At 39.2% G+C, this 26,610-nt stretch overlaps 1 protein-coding gene across 1 annotated transcript; it reads right to left on the minus strand.

The window, feature by feature from the left end:
- Positions 1-516: 516 nt before the first annotated feature.
- Positions 517-26,547, minus strand: zzz3 (zinc finger, ZZ-type containing 3). Its single transcript, XM_079877120.1, has 12 exons — positions 26,283-26,547; positions 15,301-16,780; positions 11,951-12,089; positions 11,690-11,837; positions 10,556-10,683; positions 8,930-9,001; positions 8,602-8,703; positions 7,806-7,901; positions 6,668-6,817; positions 4,467-4,601; positions 4,174-4,274; positions 517-2,037 (listed from the first exon to the last, which is right to left on the minus strand). Exons 2-12 carry the CDS (start codon positions 16,713-16,715, stop codon positions 1,893-1,895), a joined length of 2,631 nt encoding a protein of 876 aa, XP_079733246.1. The 5' UTR covers positions 16,716-16,780; positions 26,283-26,547; the 3' UTR covers positions 517-1,892.
- Between the last annotated feature and the right edge of the window lie 63 nt (positions 26,548-26,610).

The following is a 26,610-nucleotide window of genomic DNA, read 5'->3' on the forward strand; positions in this document are numbered from 1 at the left end:
TTTTTTTTCTTTTAAAGTAGAAGCTGTGTGCTAGAATGTTTTCATTTTAGTTAATTGTATGTGTGGGTATGAAGAGGAATGCACAAATCATTGGCCCCGTTTACACTAAGATGCATTTCGGCCAATCGGATCACAGGTAGATGACACTAAATACAGGTGTAAACAAGGTTAAAAACGCTTGTCCACTTTCGACCACTTCCAGAGGTAGTCGATCGGATTGCTTTCGTAGTGTAAACGCTCATGTGGTCGAAAGCACATCTACTCTCCGCCTACTGACCTTTCGACGGCTGAAGACGAAAATGTACCATGCACAATGTTCTCTCACCATTCCTGATTTCTAACAAGCACTCAAAGCTATCAGAGCAGAAACAAAAGCTCCTGCTCTCCGTATGATATGTTTGAAGGTTATGCTTTCAAAGCTAGCTCGCTATTGCTAGCCTCTCTGAAAATCACCTACCCTACCTTTAAACACAGAAATGAACCAGAAAGATAAATCATAATACCCGAGTCATGTGGTGTAGAAAGACTTTTCACATACTTTTATTTCCACAGTTCTCCTCTAACATTTTTTACATTATTTAAGAACAGACTGTTATACACAGATACTGAAGCAGGTCAAGGGAGGGGAGGTGAACAGAACAGAACCCAATACAAAATGGTCTACTCAAAGCACAACAAAATGTATGTGTATAAAATAACGTGGGAGCCTCGCGCGCGCGACGACCGCCACCGACTCGATTTCTTGTTATTCTTTGTCTTTTAAATAGATTAATAAAAATACAATCTTTTCATGGACTGTGAGGAAACTGCGAAAAATTAGAGGGATCTAAAGGCGTGATGATGGTTGGGCAGTTTTTCACAGAGGGCAAACGTGCCACGAGTTCTTTATTTTCTTCTTCTAAAACAAGTGGCCAGGGAAGAAAAAAAAAAAAAATGGCACACGGCAACTACCACTGGCTACTTTTCACCATATATTTGAATACTCCACATGATCAACAACAGTACACATTGAGAGAAAAGAAAAGAAAGCTCTCCGCGAGCGCAGAGAGCGTGAACAACGCCTTCCGGATCTCAGCTGGTCTTCTCCGTGCTGTAGTGCTTCGAGGTTTGGGAACCTGTCGGGTTAAGTGGAGTGGGTTTTTTTCCCCCCAATTCGCCGTTTAAAAAAAACAGGAAATGAACGTAAATAAAGTGACAACATCATGTAACGGTCGTAAGAGGAAACAAAGAGCAGCTTCTAGTGAAAATGGTAGCCCATGGCAAGAGACACGTATGGGGGTCGGTCAGCTGGGATTTTTTCGGAGTTGTGAGCGAACCTCCTCGATTGGTTAAAAACCTGGTGTGAATCAAAGACAACAGTCTCAGCACCGAGTTCCGTTCCTTGTACTCCCGCCTCATGAAAATAGCTCACACACAAAGCTTCACTTATAAATATTTCAACTACAGACGACATTTTGCACTTTAACGCGAGCCCGCCCTCCGCCGATGATGATTCCAGAGCCGAACGCTCCTCTGAGAGGCGCGTCACTCGACACCCGTCACTCAAACGGCGGGAACAAAGGGAGACGTCGAGTTGCCTTCTAAATGTCCTGGGATTGGGAATGTCGGTGCGCCATTTCTTTCTTTCCTCTCGTTTCTTTTGATTTGAGATAGTGTTACTTGACGAGACCTGGTAAGGTTTGACAACCGCGGCAGGGTGTTGCCCCCTCCCCCCCACGAACCCTCCCCCACCCCACCCCCCTCCAGCAGCGGGTCGGGGCGAGGTGCAGCACATCTGCGGTACCCTCTCGCCCAGACATAAGCATTTCTTTGACTTGGATGATGGAGTCATGCACAGAATGCCCTGGGGGCTGCGGCCCAGCCCTGGATACTAGCGCTGGAGCTCGTCCCTGTCATCTGTTGGCAGGGAAGTAGTTGGGGTCCAGGTAGTTGTAGCCTGTGCTCTGCGGTAAGCAGTAGTCTCTGTCCACGAAGGTTTCGGCCGGGTAGACTGGCTCCAGTCTGTGTGTGGGCTTGTGGGTCTCGGTTTTGAACAAACTGAAGGGGGCAGACAGAAAGGTGTGTGGTTAGGACAAGTAAAAACGGTGGAAGTTTTGCACACAAACTAAAAGAATTGCGCAACGCCGCCATTGATTCTCCAATGGAAGCTTAAATGGAAGAGATTGTCTTGTGTCAAGAATTTCAACTAAATAAATATTTGAAAACAAGTTATCAGAAATATCAGACCTCAATGGAGTCTTTCTTTTTTAACTCTTTCCCCGCCAGCGTTTCTGAAAAAAGTTGCCAGTCACCGCCAACATTGTTGATCATTTTCACAAGTTTCATGGCCCCAGAATATTTGAACATGCATACTATCAAAAGAAAGAACAGAGCCTCTGCTTTTAAACAAAAAAACTGTTTTATTCTAGATTGATGTTTTTTTTTTTTTTTTTTATCGAGACTTAAACGTAAATAAGTTTCATGAAAAAAGCTACATTTTGAGCAAAAAGCTGAGAAAATTGCGTTTTTGTCACAGACTACATCCAGATGGGATTCAGAACGATGATCAAATCATAGATGGTAGATCGAGACCATCAACATCCCCTAAAGCTTCTATAGCTCGTCCTGGATGGACATTTCATTCAGTAGCCTAACATTAGGCAGTTTTGATTTATATGCCGTTTAATGTTGATGATCATGTTATTTTGCATATGCATCTGCTTACATATGATATCGCTTGTTTCTGCTGCTTCTTCTCATGTCTTTTGATCTGGAGATTCAGCACTCTTTCAGCCTAATAGCACACCCTACCGTTTAACAGTGAAAAAAAATGGAAATTCCATCAATGGCGGGGGAAAGAGTTAAATGCTTCGATATCGGTCTACAACGTTTTCAACACTCTGGTTTCAGAAGTAAAAACTTCATTTTCTACATAGGATAATTGATTTTTAACAATATAAACCTTTAAAGGTGACCATAATAATTCATTACATTTATATAGTGCTTTTCTGGGTACTCAAAGCGCTTTACATGGAAGGGGGAATATCCTCAACCACCACCAATGTGCAGCATCCACCTGATGATGCGACGGCAGCCATATTGGGCCAGAACGCCCACCACACACCAGCTTACTGGTGGAGAGGAGACAGAGTGATGAAGCCAATGGGTATATGGGGATGATTGGGAGGCCATGATGGACAATGGGCAAATTTGGCCAGGATGCTGGGGTTAAATCCCTACTCTTTTTCTTTTTTAATGACCACAGAGAGTCAGGACCTCGGTTTAACGTCTCATCAAAAGGACTGGGCTTTTTGACAGTACACACCTCCTCCAGCAGCAACCTAGTTTTCCCAGGAGATTTCCCATCCAGGTACTAACCAGGCTCAACCTTGCTTAGCTTCAGTGGGCAACTAGAATATGGAATATGCTGTTGCTGAAGCCATCCACTTGGATTACTTATTATTAACTTAATTTTTAAAATAATTGTGTTTGAAAAACTACATTACCCATGAAGCTGTACAGAATATTTCACCAATAAAGACTTGCGGCGAGTAAAAACAAAACAAAAAAACGAGATTGTAATGATTCGGTCTCACTATGCTGTCAAAATACATATATACATATATATATATACACATTCCAATAAACTTGTCTGTTGCAATGCTTCATGGGATTGTAGTTTTTCCCTCAATAAAGCACTGTCTTGTACCTTTGTCTTTTTGTCTGTTTTACAAATACTTTTTTGCTTTGTTGTGATTCATCTGGTCGGTGTTTCATAGCTTATAACACTTAAACAAAAAATGTATGGAAAAAAATACTTCTGGAACCAATGGCGGTAAAAACAAAATTGAGCGGGCACTAATGCTAAAAGACACAAAAATTCATAATCAGAATTGAAAATTAATTATTAATAATTCTGTTTATAGAAAAAAGCATTTGCAGGCCAAAACGACTGTTTACATGCACATCAAATTATGTTTTAGGTCTATATTTGGGTTGCAGCCATATTTCCAACACAATGGTCATTTGCATAGAGCCACAGAGTCAACATAACTCTGAGAATTTGTTTTCTTACACTACTGCTGAAAAATCAGTTAGCTATCGCATTGTGGCTTTGTACATCTAAATTTAACCCCACTGTGAGGTGCCTAAAGATCCCCAGCTCCATGTTTGTTTAGTGAGGCTGTGACTCACCAGTCGGAGCAGGTACTGCAGAAGTCCACGGCGTTGTCCTGCGGGCAGTCCTGACAGTGCCACCGTGCACCCTGGATGGGCTCCATGCCACACATGTCACACTGAGCGAGAATTACAAGCAAATGTGAAAAAACCAAAAGCGCTGAACATGACAAACAGTCACATTATGTTGTTACACAGTTGTCAAAGAGCCAAAAAAGGCCTTGTTCTTCATGGCTCAGAGAGATGGTATTTATCGCTTGGAATAGGAACAGAAACTGGCATGGAGACAGACTGGTAAATGTTATGTGTACCTTATAGCCGACGTGCTGCATGAGCGCGCTCTCAGCCTGGATCTCCTGTAGTTTCTGCTTCTTGAGTTTCTTCAGCTCCATCAGCTCCTTGTACTCCGGCAGGTGCCTGAGCTCCACTGGCACCCCGTCCTCGTCCTGAAACATCACAGCAGGGTCAGAACGGCACAACACATCAGCAGTCGCTATTACAAAGGCCTGTTCACACAGTGTCTGAATTTTTAGCACAAAATCAAATCTCTACCCCAACCCAAAACTCCTTCCCAACGAGTCTGGAATATAATACTGGGTACCACTTTATTTCGATGTTCTACTAACTAGAAATAACTTTGCAACTACATGTCAACAAACTCTCATTAGAGTATTAGTAGACTGTCTGGTTAAGGTTCGGGTTAGTAGAATAAGCTGACATGCAGTTGCAAAGTTACTTACAGTCAGTAGAACATCTGTTCAGGAGCATCAAAATAAAGTGCTAGCAGATATTTTGCAAAGTTAGTTACATTTAGCAGAATGTCTAAAGTGGACTATCGAAATAAAGTGTTACCTAATACTGCAATGACACACTGTTTTTTTTTTTTTTTTTAGGTTAGTTTGACTGATCATTTCCTGATCCTGTTCTCCCCTCATTTCCTCATATCTCTTCAGTCACAACATAAATAAAAATGTAAATTTGACAATTAATCCAAGTATTATCAGAAACTTTGCAATAAGGTCTCATTTGTTAACATTAGTTAATACATTAACTAACATGAACTAACAATGAGGAATACAGTTGTTGACATATTTATTAATCTTTGTTCATGTTAAATTCATAAAAATACAGTTGTTTATTGTTTGTTCATGCGAGTTCACAGTGCATTAACTAATGTAAACAAATACAACTTTTGATTTTAATAACGTATTAGTAAATGTTGAAATTAACATTAGCTAAGATTAATAAATGCTGTAGAAGTGCAGTTTATTATTAGTTTATGTTTACTACTACTGTTCAAAAGTTTTTGAAAAGTCTTTTATTCTCACCAAGGCTGCATTTAATTGATCAAAATACATAAAAACAGTAATATTGTAAAATATATATACCGTATATAATTTTTTTACAATTTTAAACAACTGTTTTCTATGTTAATATATTTTAAAATGTAATTTATTCTTGTGATGGCAAAGCTGAATTTTCAGCATCATTACTCCAGTCTTCAGTGTCGCATGATCCATCAGAAATAATTTGAATATGCTGTTTTGATGATTAAGAAACATTTCTTATTATTGTCGATGTTGAAAACTGTTGTGCTGCTTAATATTTTTGTGTAAACCGTGACATTTTATTTAAAATAAAAATATTTTTTATACTTCAATGTTACTTTTGATCAATTTAATGAATTTTTGCTAAAAAATAAAAAATAAATAAATAAAAATCTTATTTTGTTACTGCAGGTATGATCACTGTCTGTATGATCACCACTGTCTGTATATTGTACAAATCAACATTGCAATGTGATAAGGACAATTTAGATGGGTTTAGATTATTGAAAGGAAAATCTTCATTCCCTTCATTTCCATGGATTGTGATGTCGTGATTTGTAGCAAGTCTACATTTGGTGCATGTAAGGTTCACTGATGCTTGGCAACACTCGACTGGTTATGTTCTCTGCAGGGTCCGCTGACCAGTGTCGCGTAAAGGTTAAATATCAGAGACAGAGAAAATGTCAAGCCACTGCAGTCAGTTCACAGTCACTCAACACACAGTTCAGCCGGGGAGACGCAAACATCGAGTCGTCTCTAATGATTTTGGCAGCGGTGCTTCTCAAAAGGCAGCACATCATTATCAAATGATCAAACATCAAGCAAATCCCAACTGTGGAAATGCCAGTTTGCAGTCTTTAATGGATTTCCTGTTTGAGAAAGGCCAGCAAATGTTTGCCAGAGGGGAAGAAAGGAAGTCACTATGATGAAACAAATGGCTTGAAACAAGAAACATTGCTTTCAAAAAAAAAAAAAAAAAAAACATTTGTTCCATCCATCGATTTCTGGTATTTGTTTTTCCGTTCTCAGCTTCTAAATCAATTCGCTTGGATATGATTAGCAAAACGCTGGCTTTCACTTGTTAAATAGCACATGCATTTCTCTGATGATTAGTGACCGATCAATAACAGCCCACGCTGAACTGGGAACTGTCAGATTTAGTTGGAGTTGAACTGGGAACTGACCGAATCATCCGCGCTGTTATCCTGGAGGCTGTTGAAGAAGTGAGAACGCTCGTCCTCATCATCCATGTAGACGGGCGGCTCGTATGAGGTGAGGAACGTTGAGGGCCTGTACAGGTGTTTATTGAGGTGGTGCTGTCGCTTACTGGAGGCCTGCAATTACAGACAGCATGCCCTGGCATTAAATATGCAGTAAGTTTAAATGTACTAGTATGTAAATGTACTAAATGTAACTAGTGCTGGACAACGATTAATCGCATCCAAAATAAATGTTTGTGTTTACATAATATATATGTTTGTGTACAGTGTATGATTATTTTGTATATATAAATAATACACACACATGCATATATATATATATATTTAAGAAAAATGTGTTATTTATATATAAAATATTTATATATGATATATAAATATATATACATACACAGTATATACATGCAAATATTTCTTAAATATATACATGCATGTGTGTGTATTTATATATACAAAATAATTATACACAGTTCACACAAACATATTAAGTAAACACAAACTTTTATTTTGGACGCGATCGTTGCCCAGCACTAAATTAACAAATCATGAAAAAACAAAAAAACAAACATTTTTATACATGGCATCCTTTGGCCTTGATAACAGCTTGCATTTTTGTTGGCATTGTTTTTATGTTCGGTACTTTTCCCACGGTCTCTGTTGTTATTGACTTCCAAATAGTTTCTAGTTGTTCCCATTGACTTGCTTTTCATGAAACTTTTGTGTGATCTATCTTTGAATCCACTAAATCCCAAATTTGTTCAATAGGATTCAAGTCTGGACTTTGACTTGGCCAACTGTGACTAAAGAGCTTACACATACTGGTGGATTAACAATAACAGAAACATAAAAAAAAAAGATTTGGGTAATCACCAATACTGTTAGTTTAGCAGCTGTGGAACAAACCTTACATTGGTTGGTGGTCTAATAAATGTGTTGATCATTGTATGTACGCATGTACAGGTATGTGTATACATGTACACATATATATATGTAAGGGATAATGTAGAGCGAGGCGGTTGTTATAGCGAATACAACCCCGACAGGCTGATCAGGCAAAACAATTCTGAAAGAAGTGCATACATTGATAATTATAAGACCTATTTACCTTTTTGCTGTACAAGCACACATTGGGTGTTCTGCCTGGTACTGGAATACCAGCTTTTGTCAGTTTTATGAAATATTTCTGTACCCTGCTAGCAACCTGTGAAGAAGAGGAACAAAGATTTGGTAAACAAAAAGAGCTTGCCCTGAATTCCCTGGTTAAGCTATCAGACCATGGCTTTTTAATGTTCAGAATCTTGTAAGATTAGTGAAAAAGACAACTGGATATCTGCAAGGATTTGTAAAGACATTTTTTAAGACCAGCACAAATATTAAAATGAATACAGAATGAGCGGGGTAGGGCAATGTCAATGGTAACATATTAAACCATAAAATGACTGTAAAATCATGATTTACAGTTCAAATTTTACAAAATGTTTTATAAAATGACAAGCCATACATTTTAGCCTCTAAACCATGATTTAAGAAAAGGGATTAGTAAATAGCATATTTTTATATGTAAATTCATTCTCCGGCAGTAGCGCTTATGGAATGGCAGAAATGCCTTGTTCAATCGTCACATTAAGCCATATCGCGATTCCTGTCCCCAAATTTAAGACGTCTTGAAATTATAATTAAGACTTTTCTCATACCAATTAAGGTATTTAAGACTTTTTGTGGACCCGCGGGAACCCTGTAAATAATAGAGTCTCCATTAAATGGAGCTGTAAGGAACTGAGAACTGGATGACTGCTTTACTGAGCAGTGAAAATGTGACTAGAGACTTGAATGGCCATCAAAGCCAAGAGATCATCATCTTCAGAGTGCATGACGGTGTAGAGCAGGGCCTGAAGACGCACCTGTTTGGCGGTCCTGTTGCCAAGTTCATCTGCGATCTTCTGCCAGCGTTTCGACTCGACCTCCTCAGGTGGGAACTTCAACAGCAGCTGCTCCAACTTTTTCTACAAGATTCACATATGAGATATGAAGCCAAACCTTACAGCTCAAGAGCTACACAAAACTGTTCAGTAAAATGTGCAATCTAGTATACAACCATTAGCTTCAGTCCACTAATTTGAATGGATAAGTAGCTTTTAAGAGTGCTACAACTGTTGGGACATTAAACTCATCTCGGTTGTTTGTTCAGAAAAGTTCACGTCCACTAAGAGCTCTTGGGTAATTTCATACCTGCTCCTCAACGGTCCACAGCTGGTTGAAGGTGTCAGGTTTGTTCTGGTTGCACAGCCTCCCTCTGATAAACTGTACGAACAGAATCAATCAGAAAAATTAGGTTTAAAAAAATTTAAAAAGCTCCAATAATTTTCTCCATAGGGAAATTGATTTTAAACGATAATTTAAAAACCTTTAAAGCCAGTCCTATTGTGAGGTTGTTAATCAATGGTATATGCTTTTGCTTAAGCCATCTGTTAGTGTTCACATCATTATTTTTTTTAATAATATTGTTTAACAGCAGAATTTGTGATGAAAATACATTACCCATGTCTCTGTACAGAATATTACACCAATTAGAGTGTCACGGCGAACAAACAACACCAAGAGCCTTTGGCTCCACCCACTCCCATGAAGCACTGATGTAATCTAGTAGGTCTTCCTAAGCTCTCAAAATACTTGTATGTTTGTAGATATATGCATTTTGTAATAAACAATCTTAAAGGGAAAGTTCACTAAAAATTAGATTCTTTCTTCTGCTGAACACAAAACAATACATATTTCGAAGAATGTTTGTAATCAAACAGTTGATGGTTCCAATTCTCTGGAAATCAATGACTCCCGTCAACTGTCCGATTACCAACATTCTTCAAAATATCTTTTTTGTGTTCAACAGATAAAAGAAACTCATACAGGTTCGGAACAACTTAAGGGTGAATAAATGACAAAAATTTTAAATTAATAGTTTTATATTTCCTCATCATTTTTAATTCAATTATGTAATTTGCAATGCTTCATGGGATTGTAGTTCTTACCCGCACTACTCAGTCTTGTACCTTTGTATTTTTGTCCCATTTTCAAATACTTTTTTTTTTAAAAAAGTATTTGAGAATCTGATAAAAATGTATTCAAAACTGATGCACTCTATTGGCTTTTGGACTGGATAATGAGATCTACCAAGATTTCCTGATCTACAGAGAGACCAATGGAAATGCTTTATTCAGAAAGTTAACATATATACACATTCTGTATCAAAGGGAAGGGAACATTTCTCCCACTGGTTTCCATAGATACCATATTTTCTCTACATGGGCTGCATGCATGAACATACTTAACAAGAGAGATGGAAAGAACTGACTAAAAGCTAGTTTGTCTGAACACAGCACCTCCATAAAGCAGATCAGGAAAAAGAAAAACCATTGAGACACTGATTTTTACAGTCATTTGTCATCAGCACGCTTGTAGCGCATTCCATGTTGAAATGTTAAAGCAGAATGAATATGGATGGAGATATTGTGCTCTCAGGGAAGACGTTGTGTATGCAGAACACATCAGAGTTCATGCCCTGGGGGATGTATGTGTACTCGGATATATGTGTTCATGCCCATGAACACATATATAACAAGAAACAATGTCAAGTTAAATGTTAGGTCTTGATCTTATTATGTATCAGATGCAGCGGTGTGTGATGAAACATGGTGAAATCGTAAGTCATGGGGAACAAATGAGCAAAGCAAAAAAGAGAATCTGTAATCCCATGTTCTCCTCTACAAAACACAACATGCAGGTTCATGGAGGCAAGATGGCTGTAAATGATGACAGAATACAAACGACGCTAAGTACGAAGACTTTATCTGAGATTACCTGAGTTCTGCTACTGGACATGCTGTGTTCTGGACCGTCGCTTGACGGCAGGGAGGAGGAGTAGACGGATGAGGAGTCTCCCTCCTTCTTGGAATCCACAGGACTTTTTGGTCGAGCAGGCAACCCCACTACAGAAGACAATGAGCATTTAAACTTTGGCATGATTCCTTTTCCATGCATTTGCCATTAAACCGACAAACACTTCAAGTGGGTTAAATACTTCACTATGATGAGGGAGTCCACTAATGATAAAGAACGATAAAGAAAATCTTTTAAAAATCTAGTGCATCAAGTGTACTCTTCGGATACGAGTTGGAATCATATGATACACTTTTTTTTTTAAAGTACTTACACTTCCCTTGTTATAAAAATGTCAAATGATCTGGTGCCTTGACACACAATCTTGAGGGTATACAGGAGCTCTATGACATTATATGCTGTTTTACAGGGGGCTTTTTTATTGCACGTTTCCATTTGTTGTTCGCAACAGGACTTTTGTGTAGGGAAAAATGTTTTTCAAACATTAATCCAATTAAAAAAATTGAAGCAGTTTTGTTAAAATATTTTTGCATCAGCCTGGGATTTACAAAAATATCACAATGAACTTTAATAAACAATATCACCCCACAAAAATATCAATATGAACTTTAATATTTAATATTAATTATGTAATTGTAGGGATGAATTAGGGCTTCACTGCTCCAATTAATTGCTCCATTTTTCTGATGAAAACTGCAATTAAAAATGTAATAAATAACATTTAAAACTGCAATTAATAAATATTTAAGATAAACAATTATAGTTTCATTTCACAGTATAATGACAATAATTTCACAATAAAATATTTTTATTTTTACTATACAATTTGCTATAAAATTACATAATTAAAATATTACATTTTCTTAATTTCTTCATTTTTAAATCCAACTTTTGTGCTGGCAATTGTAGCGGATTATTCCATATTGCGATTTCAATTTATTTTATTTTGATTAATCGTGTAGCCCATTACAAATTGCATTTTTAATGTATTTTTGGGCCCACTAAGGTCTTCTATTATACGTCCTACTCATTGGACCCGGGGCCCCTCCATAAAAACCTACACTACAAAATCTTTCACAAACAACTGGTACACACCTTTGTCAAAGATTAACTGCAACTGCCGTGTTTTGCGCTTCTTGTCACAGAACTCCCTTTCAAAGTCGCCACGGCCTGAGGTGTATTGGTCCCACGCAATGACCGGGAGCTGGACCACTCTCTGGGGGCGGGGCAACCCCATCTCCACCTGTAACAAAAACAAAAGATCAAAAGCATTACATTCTCAAACCAGAATACACCACAAAGTATAACAGCCATTTCAGGCATCAGCAATGTAGGGCCTGGAGGAAACATCTGTACCTGTTTCTGTAGCTGGTCCACAAAGGCGATGGGGTCTGACAGGGCTTCCTTCTGATGCCGTGCCAGCGTCTCTAGGTCCAGGATGGCTTGGTTTCGCTGGGCCTCCAGTACGCTGATGGTCTGGAGCAACCTCTGATAACTAACATGTAGGACAGAGGAGATGCCTTGTACATTATTAACAGCTGATGCTATGCATCTAACCATCAAACTTTCAGCAGTTCATTCATTCATCATTTAATTTTAGTACAGCACAACCACAAGCTTTACATAAGAAAGCCTCCGTAAACTGTTCCCACAGAAATATATATTCTATAAATAGAAATATTTCCTGTTCGTCACGGGGTGGGTGGGTGATGACTGACAGCTTCATGCAGGAACCGGGCTTTGTGCTTCCACCGGGAGATAGATGGACTAGTTGTTCATCATGGAAAGCTCATTTTTTAATAGTTTAACACTTTTAGGGAAAGATTTTTAAAATTCAAATAGTGATGGTCAAACTCAGGAGGTAAAACTAATTACGAGAAGTGCATTTCCCCCCCTAGAAATAAACAAAAACGCTGAAAAATGAAACTGATCATTTACAACAAGGAATAATGAAACACTTAAATTTAATAATAATACAAAAATACTAGAATGGGCAACAGGATTGCAGATGTATGATTATAATTGTTTGAAATAGAGGACAAGCCAACAATCACTATTCTTCTCAACTAGATTCATGTTATATAATAGTTGCCTGCGGTTCAAACAAAACAAAAAAAAACCATAGGATTTTGTGCCTCTAATATATGATTTGGGATTCAGAAGCTCACGTTTGAAAGAGCTTTTCTAGATGACGTTGCCTGAGCGCTACAAAGCTTTGACCTTTTCCCTGCGCGCCCTCAGGAAAAATAGGATCCACAAATAGGAGCACAAAAAAAGGCAGAGAAGAAAAAAAAAAAAAAGCAATTAGACAATGATGCTCCTCTGAGCAGGAGATTCTGCCTACTGCTTAGAAGTTATCTTATTCAGAAGCTCAACAGACCTTGTATAAATCAATCTAGCCTAACGTGGCATGAATGAAAACCAATTGATGACAGCAATCATTTAATCTCAAACAGAATTCATTTAAAGGACTTGCTCCATTTGATTTGCCTTTCTTGAGGGAAGCTGACTAGTTTTTCTTCAATTTCCTTGCCGTCTAATAACTTAGAGCGCAGAGGAGCTGTTAACAGCCTCTTGATTCAGATGCACAATGAAGATGGGCATGTAGCACTGCAGGTTGGGGAAAGCAGCCAAGGATGGCAATGAGCCCAAAAATGACATATGGCTGGCATTTCACTGCCACCTATGGGTTTACCATCTGAAAGGCAGGCTAGATCACGATTAACAGACAAAAACTAAACAAATATATAGTGATATGGGCTTCGTACTGTGCCATTTTAACCTGTACTGAATACCACACACTTGGGATTCAGTAGTAAAACAGCTCTCACTAAACTTAGAGAGATAGGCTACATCTTTCCAGCTTAGTAGATTTTAATGCGAGGCACATAGAAGTTTATTGTGTGGTGCCTTACTTGTTAGTGGTGCTTTTTAAGGCGATCATCACTATCCCTTCTTCTCATACTTTGGTTTAGAACAAACCCCTAACACCATACTTCCACATCAATGGAGACCTCAAACCTGAGGAGTGCTACTTTTTAACAACAAACATGAACATCACTGAACTTACTTAAGCTGGACTGTGACGCTCTTTTCTTCTAGAAACAAACTTTGTTGCATTATTTTCCTGTTATCACTGTAAAGCTGCTTTGAAACAATTTTTTCTTTGTATTGTAAAAAGCGCTATATAAATAAAGGTGACTTGACTATCAGACGGCCATTTTCACCTGGTACTGTTTCACCATACCCTTACACTAATCAACCACCTAGTGACTATCAAAACACTCTTTAGCAATGTCCTAGGAACCAAACCAGCAATGCTTTAAAAAACACTCAGAACATTTTAGCAACAGCCTGGCAACCAGAATTTCCTGGCATTGTGGTTGCCAGTTTTTGCACAGACAAGCAACAACCCTCATTTGGTTCTTCAAAAAAGTAAAACTCTGCATAAATATATCTAAAGTTTGAATTTATGTCAAGCACATATTAAATCCTAATTAAACAGGAGGCGAAAACCTGTCCCAGAGAAGAAATGAGAACGATTCAATGTAACAAAAAATAAAAAAATTCAGACAGGCCTCATAAACTGACATGGCACCATTCTCTTTTCATTTCTATTGACCGACAAGCCAATCCAGCTGGCTGCTCCCGATCCCTGCACTCACACTGTGAGACGGGCACATGCTGAATAAGTACGACCCAGGACAACCTGTTCACCAGCAGCAGGCTTCCCCTCGTTTATTACCTACCACTGTCCTGGAGATTACAGCAGCTGTTGCTCATTTTCTGCTAGCACAGTTGACTATTACGCTACAGAAAACACGTATGCAGAGTTAAGCAGGAAAACACAAAGATGCGTATCTGGGTCAACATTCCTGTCTTCAAATTACAAAGCACAAACACTTTGAAAACTAAGAAGGCAAAAGACAAGAGCAGGATAGACAAATCAAACCTTGAACTGCTTGGCTTTGACAATCACACAAGTTAAAGCACGGCAGCATGCTAATTCTTTTCAAAGCTACAAAACACACTGAATCTGGAAACTAAAATATTTGGACCTGAAAAGTACTAGTGGTACCACCAATATGCGGCTAAAGTTACCAGAACGTTATTATGCATCATCTAGGGTTTTCTGATTGGCTCTAGACCTTTGCTATTTGGTTTCTCATTGGCTAAAGTCAATGAGAAACCAAAGGCTAAAGGGTGAAAGATTTTCCCATGGAGATTTCACAATGGGTTCAAATTGGTCATGCGGATTCGCCACGATAACCAACAGAAAGCTGCTTGGTTTGAAAATGACTTGTGAGTGAGCTGTGCTTTATACATGGCTACACTATTGACAATAGATAATAGACCTTTTTGCACACAAAATTGTGCAAAAATTTCACTAATGTGACCACACCTCAAGCCTACGGTATTTTTTTCCATCTGTCAGTTGACTGAAAAGTACTCTAGTCCACAAGCTGCATGATTCATGTCAGTTGCAAAAAATATGTAGTTTTAATCCTTCATATTTAAAAAGTTGAATACTCCGGGTTTGTTCAAATCAGGAACAGTATGATGAACAGTAACAATGGTGCTTGCCATAGCAAACGCCACAAATTAATGAAAACAAAAGGGCACAAAGAAGACAAAGCACATCTTTGTTGACCACAATTATGAAAGCAATGACGACTTCAGACAGGATAGCATAAACCTGAACATACTCTTTGTTGTGTTTGAGAGCCAAGTGATCAGACTCAAAATAGTAGACATCTGGATCCTCCTCTTCCTCCTCATCTTCCTCAGCCTGAGCGGCCAGCAGCTCTTTGGTGGATCTCGACACTCTACTATCCAACACTCCGACCTCTCCACTGACGCCTGCTTTCTCTGAGAGTTCACTGTCTGCCTCGCTAGAAAGCCCCAGTGCATCATGGGGAGGCTCTTTATGGCTGGTGTCCTCCGAGAAAAGAGGAACCGGCATGGCCTCCTCCTTCAGCGAACCATTGTCTATGTGCGGGGAACTGGGTTTGGGGGAGCTGGCTTTGAGCCCACTACCAAAGGCAGCGCGGCGCGGTGAAGTCCTCAGGGTGTATCTGTGTTCTTGAGGCTCTGTGAAGGAGGGGGGCTCCGTGGGTAGCTGGGGGGCAGCCAGCATCGCCATTTCTCCTGAGATATTCGAGCAGTTGTCAGAAGGGTCCTGTGGCTCAGCCTGAAAGCCACCATTGGTGCTCTCCTCTCTCGCGAGCTCATCCAGAGCCTGCCCGGCGTCCCCCACGACGTCCACCTCTACCTCCATCTCGGGTTCCCGGGACAGCACGGCCTCGGCAGCTTCCTCAGCCGTGCAGTTCCTCTCACAGTCAATCTGAGGGCTGTCGGACTCATTGGCTTGCTTGGGATGAGGGGATCTACAAGGCACAAAAGGGTCAGGGGATGAGGGCGCAGCCTGGTTGCCGTTTAACAGTGAAGGACTGTTGTTGAGCGTGGCAGGGGAGGCACAGGGCACCGCGGGTAAGGCTGCAACTTCTGAGTCCTCCTTATAGAGTTCGGCGAGGCCATTGGTGGCCTTGACGTTCTCAACAGCCTGTGGGGGAAGGATGATCTTCTCCACCACGCTGTCCTCTTTCTGCTCTGCCTCTTTGTCGAGGCTGAGCTGAAGGGCCGTGGACGCGTTCGATTTGGCGTCCTCGTCATTTTCCTTCAGTGCAGCGGGATCAGGGCTCTCCGGTTTGAGAGAGGGTTCCTCCTCTACCCCCTGCGATTCACCTGAGCGAGGGCAGCGTTTGGCCCTCTTCAGGGCGGGGGAGGCTTCCGGCCCACCCCCGGCCCTCGGACGCTCGCAGTAGTCCGATTTGTCCGACTCGTCCTTCTCGGAGCTTGGCAAGCCCCGTTTTCCGTAGGAGGGCAAGGGTTCACCCTCCGGCTTGCTCTCGGCTACCTTTCCGACCTGTCCCCCGGGCTGCTGGTGCTGTTGACAGTCCTGCTTCTTCTTGGGTGAGCGGGCTCTGGGCACAGGAGGCGGAGAGCTCTCTTCCGGCTGGGCGATGCTGCGGTTCCTGAGGGTTCGACCACAAAAGTTCTCATCCAATCCATTTATCCCCACTGATGATCTTGTGACGCGCGAAGAGCGGGACGCGGCCATACTATGGTGGGTGCCTACTGTCTCCTCATCGTGGTGCTCTCTCCTCAGCAGCAGAATGTGGGCACCTGAGGGACACAACGAGAGAATACTTATAGACCATTCAGATTCACAGTTAGAGACTATTGAGACTATGAGACTATTCTTACAGTTTATAAAAAAAGTCAAGATTTTTCATTGCCCTGCAAATTATACATTTTATTCTTAAGATATTTGTGTTAGAGCTTAACTAAAAGAAAGTAGTTACAGCAATTTACAACCATTTACTGTGCTTTTAAGCAAAAAAAGTGAAAATGTCCCAGCTATAAATATAACGTATGGCCATTATAAACACATTTTTGCTGAACACAGTGACATACAGTGATCTGTTTGTAATTTTCAACTCATTCTATTAGCACAAATCATTCTTGCCATTTCAGTAAAATCTTGCTTTTGTTAGCCAGCTTGATAACTTAATTTCAGTGTCATATTTGAAAAACACATTAAGATGATTTATCAAAAACGATATGATGGACTGAAGAGCCAAATATGGAAAAATGAAGTAAAAGAAACATTTTAGCAGCAGTTTAAAGATGTGAGCTAAACTGTTTGCTGGATGTTCCACCACAGTGGATCAATGGATTGAGATGGAGCAGGAAGAGCATAACTGATGTGTCAAGAATTAGAGTACATTCTTGGAATATCTGGAATGTTTCTAAGTAAAAGTTCCACCGGAAAAGGAGACAGACATCTTTATTTATAGCTGTATGCTAGTGAAAAATATTAGCTAGGTCTCTGAAGGAAATGTGAGAGATGTTTGCAACCACAATGTCAAGGTGCTGCTATGTGATTCTTTACTGGTTCAATTCAAAAAGATTCCGTCCATGTCTCAAATCCCCATATTAATGCAAGTCTAAAGGTTTTTATTTATTTGCTTGTGTGAAATATCTAATACAACCTCAACACATTGCACAACAAGACCTTTGTCTAAAATATAGACAATTTTACCGATTCTCATTAGCTACTTAAATCTACAACATTTAAAAAACATTAAATATTAGATCAATTTAGCACAGAATCAACTTTGCATTGCTCCCCGTGATCGCATCAAGGATCAGACAAATCTACCTGGGTAGATCTGCATGCAAAAATTAAATAAAAAGTCAAAAAGTTTACATCCTTGTATCCAAATATCCTTGGTTTGAATGGAAAGACAAAAGGCTACTTATGAAACTGGGCAAATGGGAAAAACAAATCATGGAATCACATAAAAACATAATAGGCCTTACAACAACAACAACATGCAATAACGTGATATGAACATTTTACATTTACATTACAATCATATTCCATTCACGAGATAAGATCAAAATAAAATATATGCTTTCTGATATTCTGCATCAGCTTTCAATTAAAACGAAGATGCACAAAGGTTCAGTTCAAATGTGGGAACTATCTGAAAAGTGTGGAAGACACAGTTTAAATAAGCAACTTCCCTTAAAAATACGATACTATTCAAGGCATATAATTTAAAAGCATAACAGTTGAACGTCTAAACAAATTCAAAATTAGAACTAAAATGTTGTTGCAACCATAAAGAGTTGTGGGCCGTTCACACAGAAACGTTTTTTCCATTCCACTGCGCTACTTTTCCATCGTTTTCTATGTAAACCCGGTAGACGGACCTGTTTGACCGTAACATTTGCACCTAATTATCCTTATAAGCGGGAGCGACCATCCGGCAGAGGATTCTGCTTGGTCTTCAAGCCGTCCTCAAAGGACTACGTTCGCAAATCAATTATTGTACAAAAAAGAAAAAGATAGATGATTAACTTTCAATGGCCTCTCATTTTCAGGAAGGCATAGGTCTATGCAAAATATGGGACAAACTGCATTCCAGGATGATTCCGTGTTCTACATATTCACACCAAGAGTGATAACTATAAAGACAACTAAACTCTATTAGCGTCCACACCAGCGGACGATATTGTTTTGTTTATTCTAAGTGCACACTGCAGTGTTGTCGTCTGCTCCTTTAAATGCTCCTTCTCTTTAAAGCAGGATGGATTCTGATTGGCTCTCATTGTTTATATTGTTGATCAGCTGGGAAAAAAAAAGTTCTAAAAGTGATTACAACAATACTGTTTCTCTGTACCGTTACATTATAGTCAGGTGTGGACTCGTGCGTTATTATCACTACAGTCGTCCTTGGTGTGAACGGGCCTTAATACTTTGGGGTATGTGCAATAGTAATAGTGATGATGTAGCATTAACAAACATCACTAAAGTTATTTTGGGGGGAATCTTGTTGTTAACGTGCACAATTTCAAAGGAACATCTTTATCGCAAATTCATCTTGCTCTCACAGTCTTTGGGTTTGGTAAAACAGAGTCAGACATACACCAAAGGCAGAATAACAACCTACGGGTTGGCTATGATCTACTGTTATCTAATATTCTATAAATATGTTTGATATTTAGAGGTTATCTGAGAGTTTCCCCACAAGCTATCAATCTACTTATCACACATGTGCTGGCTAGGCTTCCCTGGTGCATTACTAAAGCTGCAGATGTGAAGGGGGATGGTCTGTATTTAAGCTGCCTCTTATGTGAGCTATAAAAGTGCTTTCCAACAATGGCCACTACAACACAAACCTTCAGTCTTCAAAGAGTGATAATGGGTCTCTCAAATTAAGCAGTCAGTGCTCCACAGAAACCTTTTACCAGGGTCCAAAATTAACATTTATAAAGCACCAAAATAAAAGTTACACAAATTTGCAAATTGCACATTTACACATTTCAACACTGATAAACGCACATCAAAAATAGTAAACAGATGCTCAAGCGTTCTTGCTTGACGTGTGAGAACAAACCGTACTGAACAAACCTCATTGGTTCTCGAGCATCAAGCAAGCACGTTAGAGCTTCCGTTTACCATATTTAACATGCTCTATGAACGTGCATTGATCAATGTTTATGTATGAATAAATGCTTAACTTAAATCTGTTCATCATACAAGGTAATGGATTATTTTTTTCGATCTATTTATGAACCAATGGACTTTCAATTGGAGGGACAGAAATCTCACTTAAAATAACTTCAAAGATGATAAAATATGCTTCAAATATAAATAAAAGTCTTATAGGTTTCGAATAACATGAGTGTGAGTAACTGATGACAATTTATGGTAATGTATTTAATGTTATTCAAAAGTACATTTACTGGTAAATTCTCTCAATTCACTCACCATTGGCAGGTGTGGCAAAAAGTTAATTTTGTACCCCAGGTATGACTAATGAAGCAGTCAGTCTGAAGACCAGCGCTTACAGAACATGATACATTGATATGGGATAATGGGACCGGTGAACTCCACAAAATCTGCAATGTAGCAACAAAAACAGCATATTTTTAAGCTGGGGACTGAAGGGAGACTGAAGACTGAAGTCTGAATTACTCAATAATTAGTGTAGTACCAAAGTCAAATATAAGCTCAAAGTGTGTGACAAATTAGATTACACTGTATCAAATTCCTCAGTCGCCTCCATTATGCTATGGCCTTGCAAGAGGATACGTCTAGTACATATGCAGGAGGGAAAGCGCATAATTTTAGCCTGTCCTTGAAGTAGAAAACACAGTTTCTGTAAAAACAGTAGCCGCGTTTCCATTACAGATGTGCGCAAAACCTTTGCGATATTTTCTAAATGTCGATTAAAAAAAAAACTATTGTGAAATGACGATGTTTCCATTAACCGATGTTATGCGACTGAAACGTTTTTTTTTTTTTCCTCACGCGACAAGTCATTCCAACAATTATGCCGATGGATGTTGGTAGGTTTACGGATATCCCATCCACCGCACAAGCCATTATTATTAATGGAAGGAGACGTAGGTGTGTTTTCCAAGCTTTAATGGCAAGGAAAGACCTTTATACTTGTGAGCAGCTTTTTCTGGGTGTTTCTCCCTAATATCTGCTTTGGGGTCTTGATTGTGACATTTCTTTGTTGTTTATAATCCAGTATTGCCGTAATTCTTTTGTCTTTTATGAGTTTAATAAACAGCCCTGTCTCATCTTTGTCCAAACATACCGCGCCATCTACGTCATGTTACTGTAATGCGCAAAAACTGTTTCCAATGCAGTTTTGCAAAATATGCCTGAAAAACCATCTCATGTGAGCGTAAAACCTTTTTGGCGATATATGGGAGCTTTTGCGAAATTGACCATTGGCCGTATTTTCAATTCGCGCAATTTGAAGGGTAGTGGAAACGCGACTAGTGAAAAAAGAAAAGGAATTACTTTGAAAAATTCTCACTAAATACAATAATTACAAAAGTAACATTGAAATTTTTGTCATTTTCTTGTAAAGCAAACTCCAATAATCTTTCTTTTATTTACAACTTATATCATTTTTACAATGTATTTCAAATTAAAAAGAGCACATCAGCTCCTCCAGTCCACACAATCGCTGCCATGCACCATTAGTGCGATCTGAATGATGAGAAGCTGTGAATGAGATTTTGCACTGCTGACATTGGTTTTGTTGGAGAAACGAGAGGCACCTGAGGAGAGTCTTGCACGCAGCCCTTATTCACACTCCACTGAAGCCTCCTGGTGAGTGTCTAATGTGATTTGACCATGCATATAAAAGACGAGACGGAAAACAGACAGATGGGGTGTTGTCAGGCATGAATACTAAAAGCACTAAAATGGTTTTAAACATCATTTTCCATCACTACCCATGCCAGTTTAACTACTACTTTTCCTCTCTCTAAAAAGACTATAAAAGACCTATTTTTCCACACAGCAAATCCAGGCCTGTGGTTTAAGCTGGCACAAACACACACAGGCTGAGGGATTAGTTACAAAGGAATCCGCTTTGTTTACTTTTCCAAGTTTTCCTATCTATTGCAATTAATTAATATGAAAAGAATCAGAAAAACAGATTTTTTTTTTTTTTTTTGAAAAACGCTCACAGTCATTGCGATCGTAAAATGAGAGGGAAAAGCTCTTGCTCACGGACTAATGTCATCATCATCACACGTGCTTACAAATCTTCTGACATGACTCATTTGTGCATAATGAGGTTATCTGGGAACTCAAATATGAGTAAGTGGAGGTTAGGCTCTGGCTGATCCTCCTGATATGCCCAATAAAGGAGTAAAACCCTAAGTAACAGAGTATGATGGGTAATGTGACAGAGCACAATCAAAGCATTTCATTGTGTGAGTGAACATTAGAAAATTCTTATTAAAGCAGTGGTTCTCAACCGGGCGGCCCCCGGCCAACTTCCAAGTGGGTCACAGAATGACTTAGCAATTGAAATTAATTTGTTTAATCCTTTTATGATTTTAAGCACCCACAAATCAAGATGCAAATTGAATTCATGTTTCCTTTTTTCCTCTCAATAAATTTAAATCTCGAAACTTCTGGAATCACAACATGAATTGTGGTTAATTATTTTTCATATATCTACACTCCCAGTTAGTTAATGCATAGTTATTAAAAGCTTTGTCTAAACGACAGCAGAAATATCAGATAAAACATCTCAGCCAATAGAGCGCTGCAGGGATGATGTATTTTTGTAGGCCAAAACTTAGCATTAAAACACTTCTGGTTCTATCGCGCTGAAGTCAATGGGGGTTTTGAATTAATTGGGGATTTTTGGTTAAATGCCTGAAATAAGGTCTGTGGTCAATACAAGCTCAAGATATTCTCACGTTTTATTCTACAACATAAAATACATCGGTAATACCCCTTTGTAGGGCTGTCACGGTACCAGTAAAATTTCACGGTTCTCTCTACCAATTTCGGTACTATAGCAAAAACTGTTGGGGCTATGTTACTATTTTAATTAGGCTAACTATTTGGAAATTGTTCTGGCAAACCTTTGATCCACGAGACAGTCGGCAGCTTCCTCTTGACTCATGCCCGGTACTTTTGACAACCCTACCCCTTTGTGATTTTTTAAAGCATTTACTTGTATTGACAAAAGTGGATGCTAAGTGGCTAAATGGGACTAGAGAGGTTGTCAGGGACATTAAACTTTCACTAACACCAAACTTTCATGGATATTTTTTTTTTTTAAATAAAGACTAAAAACAGTGGTGGTGCTTACTGGTGGTGATGCTGACTGTGGTGTAGTTCGTTTATAGCCAACGTTTAGCTTTATACTTTTGCCGATGGTGCTTCAAAATTCATAGGAGTTGTGTTCACTTGTGAAGATCATGATGAACAAAATGTGTAAGAATCAGCAACTTTTGTTGGTCAGACAGCTTATTTTCTGCAAAAATCGAACGGAAAATTCCTTTGTGGATTTTGTCGAGGGAACCAGCGTGATGCTAACTTCCAGGTTGACCTACAAAAATACGTCATCACTGCAGCAATCTACATGGGGGGCCTTTGAATATTGTGTTGGGCAATGGGGCGCCTTCAAGTTAAAAAAGGTTAGAACCACTGTATTAAAGGGATAGTTCAACGATATTTCAGTTGCGTATGTACGTATTCACACCGGACACGTTAACAATGTCACAACGGTTCTGACGCCAAAACTGGCAAATGCCATTTCACTCTTGTCTTGACCAATTGCAATGCGCCAGGTTTAAACAAGTAGAGGTGCAATGTAGGAGCTACAGCTGAAGACAAGATTTCAGGTTAAAAAATAAAAAAAATAAAAGAGTCATGTGGTTCTTTGTAAGTATTACAGTCATTGGTCACTCACTATATGCTTGTGTGTTTGGAACATGAGGAGGACTAAATAATTAATTGAGTCCCTTAAAATGGCACTTTCAGACAAAACGTATACATCTTTTCTGAATAAAATCAGCTAATAAATGTAAAATTGTAATCTTAAAAAACCACAAATGGAGATGTCAGTTCTGGCTTTGCTCAGTTTGAACAGATCCAGAGTCTCTGGATTACAGGCAGCATTAGTTAACACTAAAGACACACTGGAGACATCACTCAGACCCCAGGAGCCCATCTGTGCAGCGGCTCTTATTGTTCTTATAACAGCCAATGAAGATGCTTCATGTCCTCTGGCATTGTCCAGATACAAAACTGAACAGTTAAAAGTAGAAAGAGTGGGTCACACATTATGTATTCATCCTCATATTGTTCCAAACCAGCTGTTCATCTTTTTAATAGGACACCATAAAAGCACCATCAAAGTTTGACTTGTGCACTAATTCTAAATCTTCCTGATTTGGACTTAAATTTAAACCTGTATTTAATGGCTCTACTTGTTCGTTTACAACACCTCATTGACTTCAATGCTGGAACTGCACTGGCAATGCACCATTTTTGAATATGAATTGAACGAGAGACCCATGAGACCGCTGACCCAAACCCGCCAAGTGTGAACACACATTTAAACTTCAGTCTGTTCATCATATGACTTTAGAAGAATTAGAAAATACTACTAATTTTCTTTTTTCGAGCTTGACAGTCTTGTCTCTGCTACAAAAGATTATTTAGCCTACAAAATTCACATTTTGTGTTTTGCTGAATAACAACATACAGGTTTGGAACAAAATGAGGGCAAGTAAACCATGACAGGATTTTTATTTTTTGGGTGAACTTTATTATTTTAATATTATAAGCAAGTCAGCACATGGACATTAGCTAAAATTGTACTGTTCTCAATAAAAGACACAGGCATGTATGACGCCTCAACATGAGCAACTGTACATGGAAAACACTGCAATTCAATTTACGAATAATTCAAAATATGCATTTTTAAGGCTACAACAACTAATCGATAAAATGGATAAAAAAAAAAAAGATACAAATAAAAAAAAAGATTCAACATTAGGCAGGATGTGAAATAATCTTGGGAAGAATGGATTCAATTTTATTTTATTTTATTACAATTACCCGATTAATTGAAGAAATAAATCGACAGATTAGAATTGAGACATGCTTTTGATACTTTATTTGAACCAAACATTATTCCCCTTTATTATTATTATTATTATTATTATATGTATTTTAAGTCATTTCTCAGGTCTGTTTGTACTACCACAAGAAGTAGCCCACTCAATTAACCGCCCGAAAATATCTGATTACTCGATTAATCGTCAAAAACCGACCAATTCACAAAATAATCGTTAGTTACAGCCCTAAACTTTTGATTTTAATCATGTATTAGTAAATGTTAAAATTAACATATAATTAGATGAATAAATCTTGCTCATTCTTACTTCATGTTAACTTGATTAAGTTGGCTTGAATGAAACCGTATTAGTGTTACCACAGACACTACTACCTCGGTCACTGGCATGTGACAACAGAAACTCAAAGGAGCTGGGACATCCCAGAGGAGTGAGAGGAGCGCCAACTGCCCACAAACTCACTCAGACTGTTTTATAGATATTAATATATGCGGTTGTCATTCTGCGCGCGCTCTTGAATTCGAAACTTCCTGAATAATCTTTCAGCTCGCGCGCTTGACGAAGAACTTTAAATTGACACGTGCTCGCCAATGAGCTCTCACAAAACAGCCTAGCTCAGTCCGAAAATATGACAAAGCGGAGAAAAGCGCTCGGTGCAGCTCAGCATGTTTTCCAAATTGCTCGTCGCAGTGGTTTCAGAGAACCCAGTTTGGCTCAGTGATTGAAAAAAAACAACAACGATAAACCCTCATTTAAAACCTGTTCTCAGAATGAGATTTCCTCAGAAACGGGTTTGCCTTCATAAACCTGATAACGTTACACTAAAACAAACAAACAGCGACTTAAGCACTACTGCAGATTATTAAACCGTATCTCTTTCAATAGCTTTTACCGGGCCTCTCCGGCAACACACACCGCATCTGCGGCTCGGCATGATGTGCAGCCCGGCTGCGCCTCCCAAAAACACCCGTGCAACTTTCTTCAGCTCTGCTGATTCCCGATTTCTCAACTCTTAAATGAGTCTTTAATGCAACACGTTTGCTTCATGCACTCAATAAAATATTTCATAAAAACATGTTTATAGACATAACTAACCGCTTAACTGAACAAAACAAATGTGTCCGCAGGGTTTTAGTAGCTCACATGCTAACGACTGCATTCACAGGAAGCGCAAAATTGCACTTTCATTTAGCGCCATACACAATAAAACACACTTGTCGTGTAAACGGCCACGCAACATTGAGAAACAAACAAACAAAGCTTTTTCCCCCTCACAACTCAGCCACTAATTAGCATTCTGGCTAAGAGCGCTAATAAAAATGATAGAGGCTCACTTTAGCATGCTAATGCTAACGAATTTGGCGCACCCTTTTTAACGCACATTCAGAACACTTGTTAACGAAGGGAATATGTGTTTTTCCCGTGTAAAATAAACGCAACCAGCTGAGCAGGAGATTAAATGACTTTTGAAGATGAAAGGCCTAAATGCTGAAGCTAACAGGCTAGCGTGTAACAGTGGCAGCGTGCACATACACAACTGATAAGCCGCAACAACTTTGCCCATCAAAATCCGCTCGAACTGCTACAATTGGAGCGGCTTCTGCACCGGACTCTGCTTTAACTTCGAGATAAACTCGGGGAATTGGACTTGAGTGACGGATAATTCAATGTAAAAGGGTTTATGAAGCTACAGAATTACACTTACCTCACTTCCGCAAATCGTTTGCTGCACATTCGGCAGCCGCCATGTTTTTTTTCTCTCTCGGTGCTGCTGTGAATGTGAATCCCACAATCCCGCTCTCACTGCGATACTGTACAGGACAGCAGCCGCGGCCCACACGCTCGCTGCTTTCATAATGACCGGCTCTCAAGAGCTCTGCTGTCAGCACCGATCTCACCGACTCTTTCAGCCTGATGATGAGCAGCATATAGTACTGAAGAATGCAATATTAAATGCTATTGACCTGTCTGCGAGAGGAAATAATGGCTAGTAATGCGCCAGTGCTATTTAAGGCTCAGCAAACTACCTTAAT

Source organism: Squalius cephalus (genome assembly GCF_949319135.1).
Source record: "Squalius cephalus genome assembly, chromosome: 7".
NCBI lineage: Eukaryota > Metazoa > Chordata > Actinopteri > Cypriniformes > Leuciscidae > Squalius > Squalius cephalus.

Excerpts from the sequence above, each read along its gene's own strand:
- zzz3 (XM_079877120.1), bottom strand. The coding sequence starts at position 16,715 with ATGGCCGCGTCCCGCTCTTCGCGCGTCACAAGATCATCAGTGGGGATA. Across the intron at positions 9,002-10,555 it reads TGTCCAGTAGCAGAACTCAG|TTTATCAGAGGGAGGCTGTG; the intron begins GTAATCTCAGAT and ends CTGTTCGTACAG. Across the intron at positions 7,902-8,601 it reads GCAACAGGACCGCCAAACAG|GTTGCTAGCAGGGTACAGAA; the intron begins GTGCGTCTTCAG and ends TCTTCTTCACAG.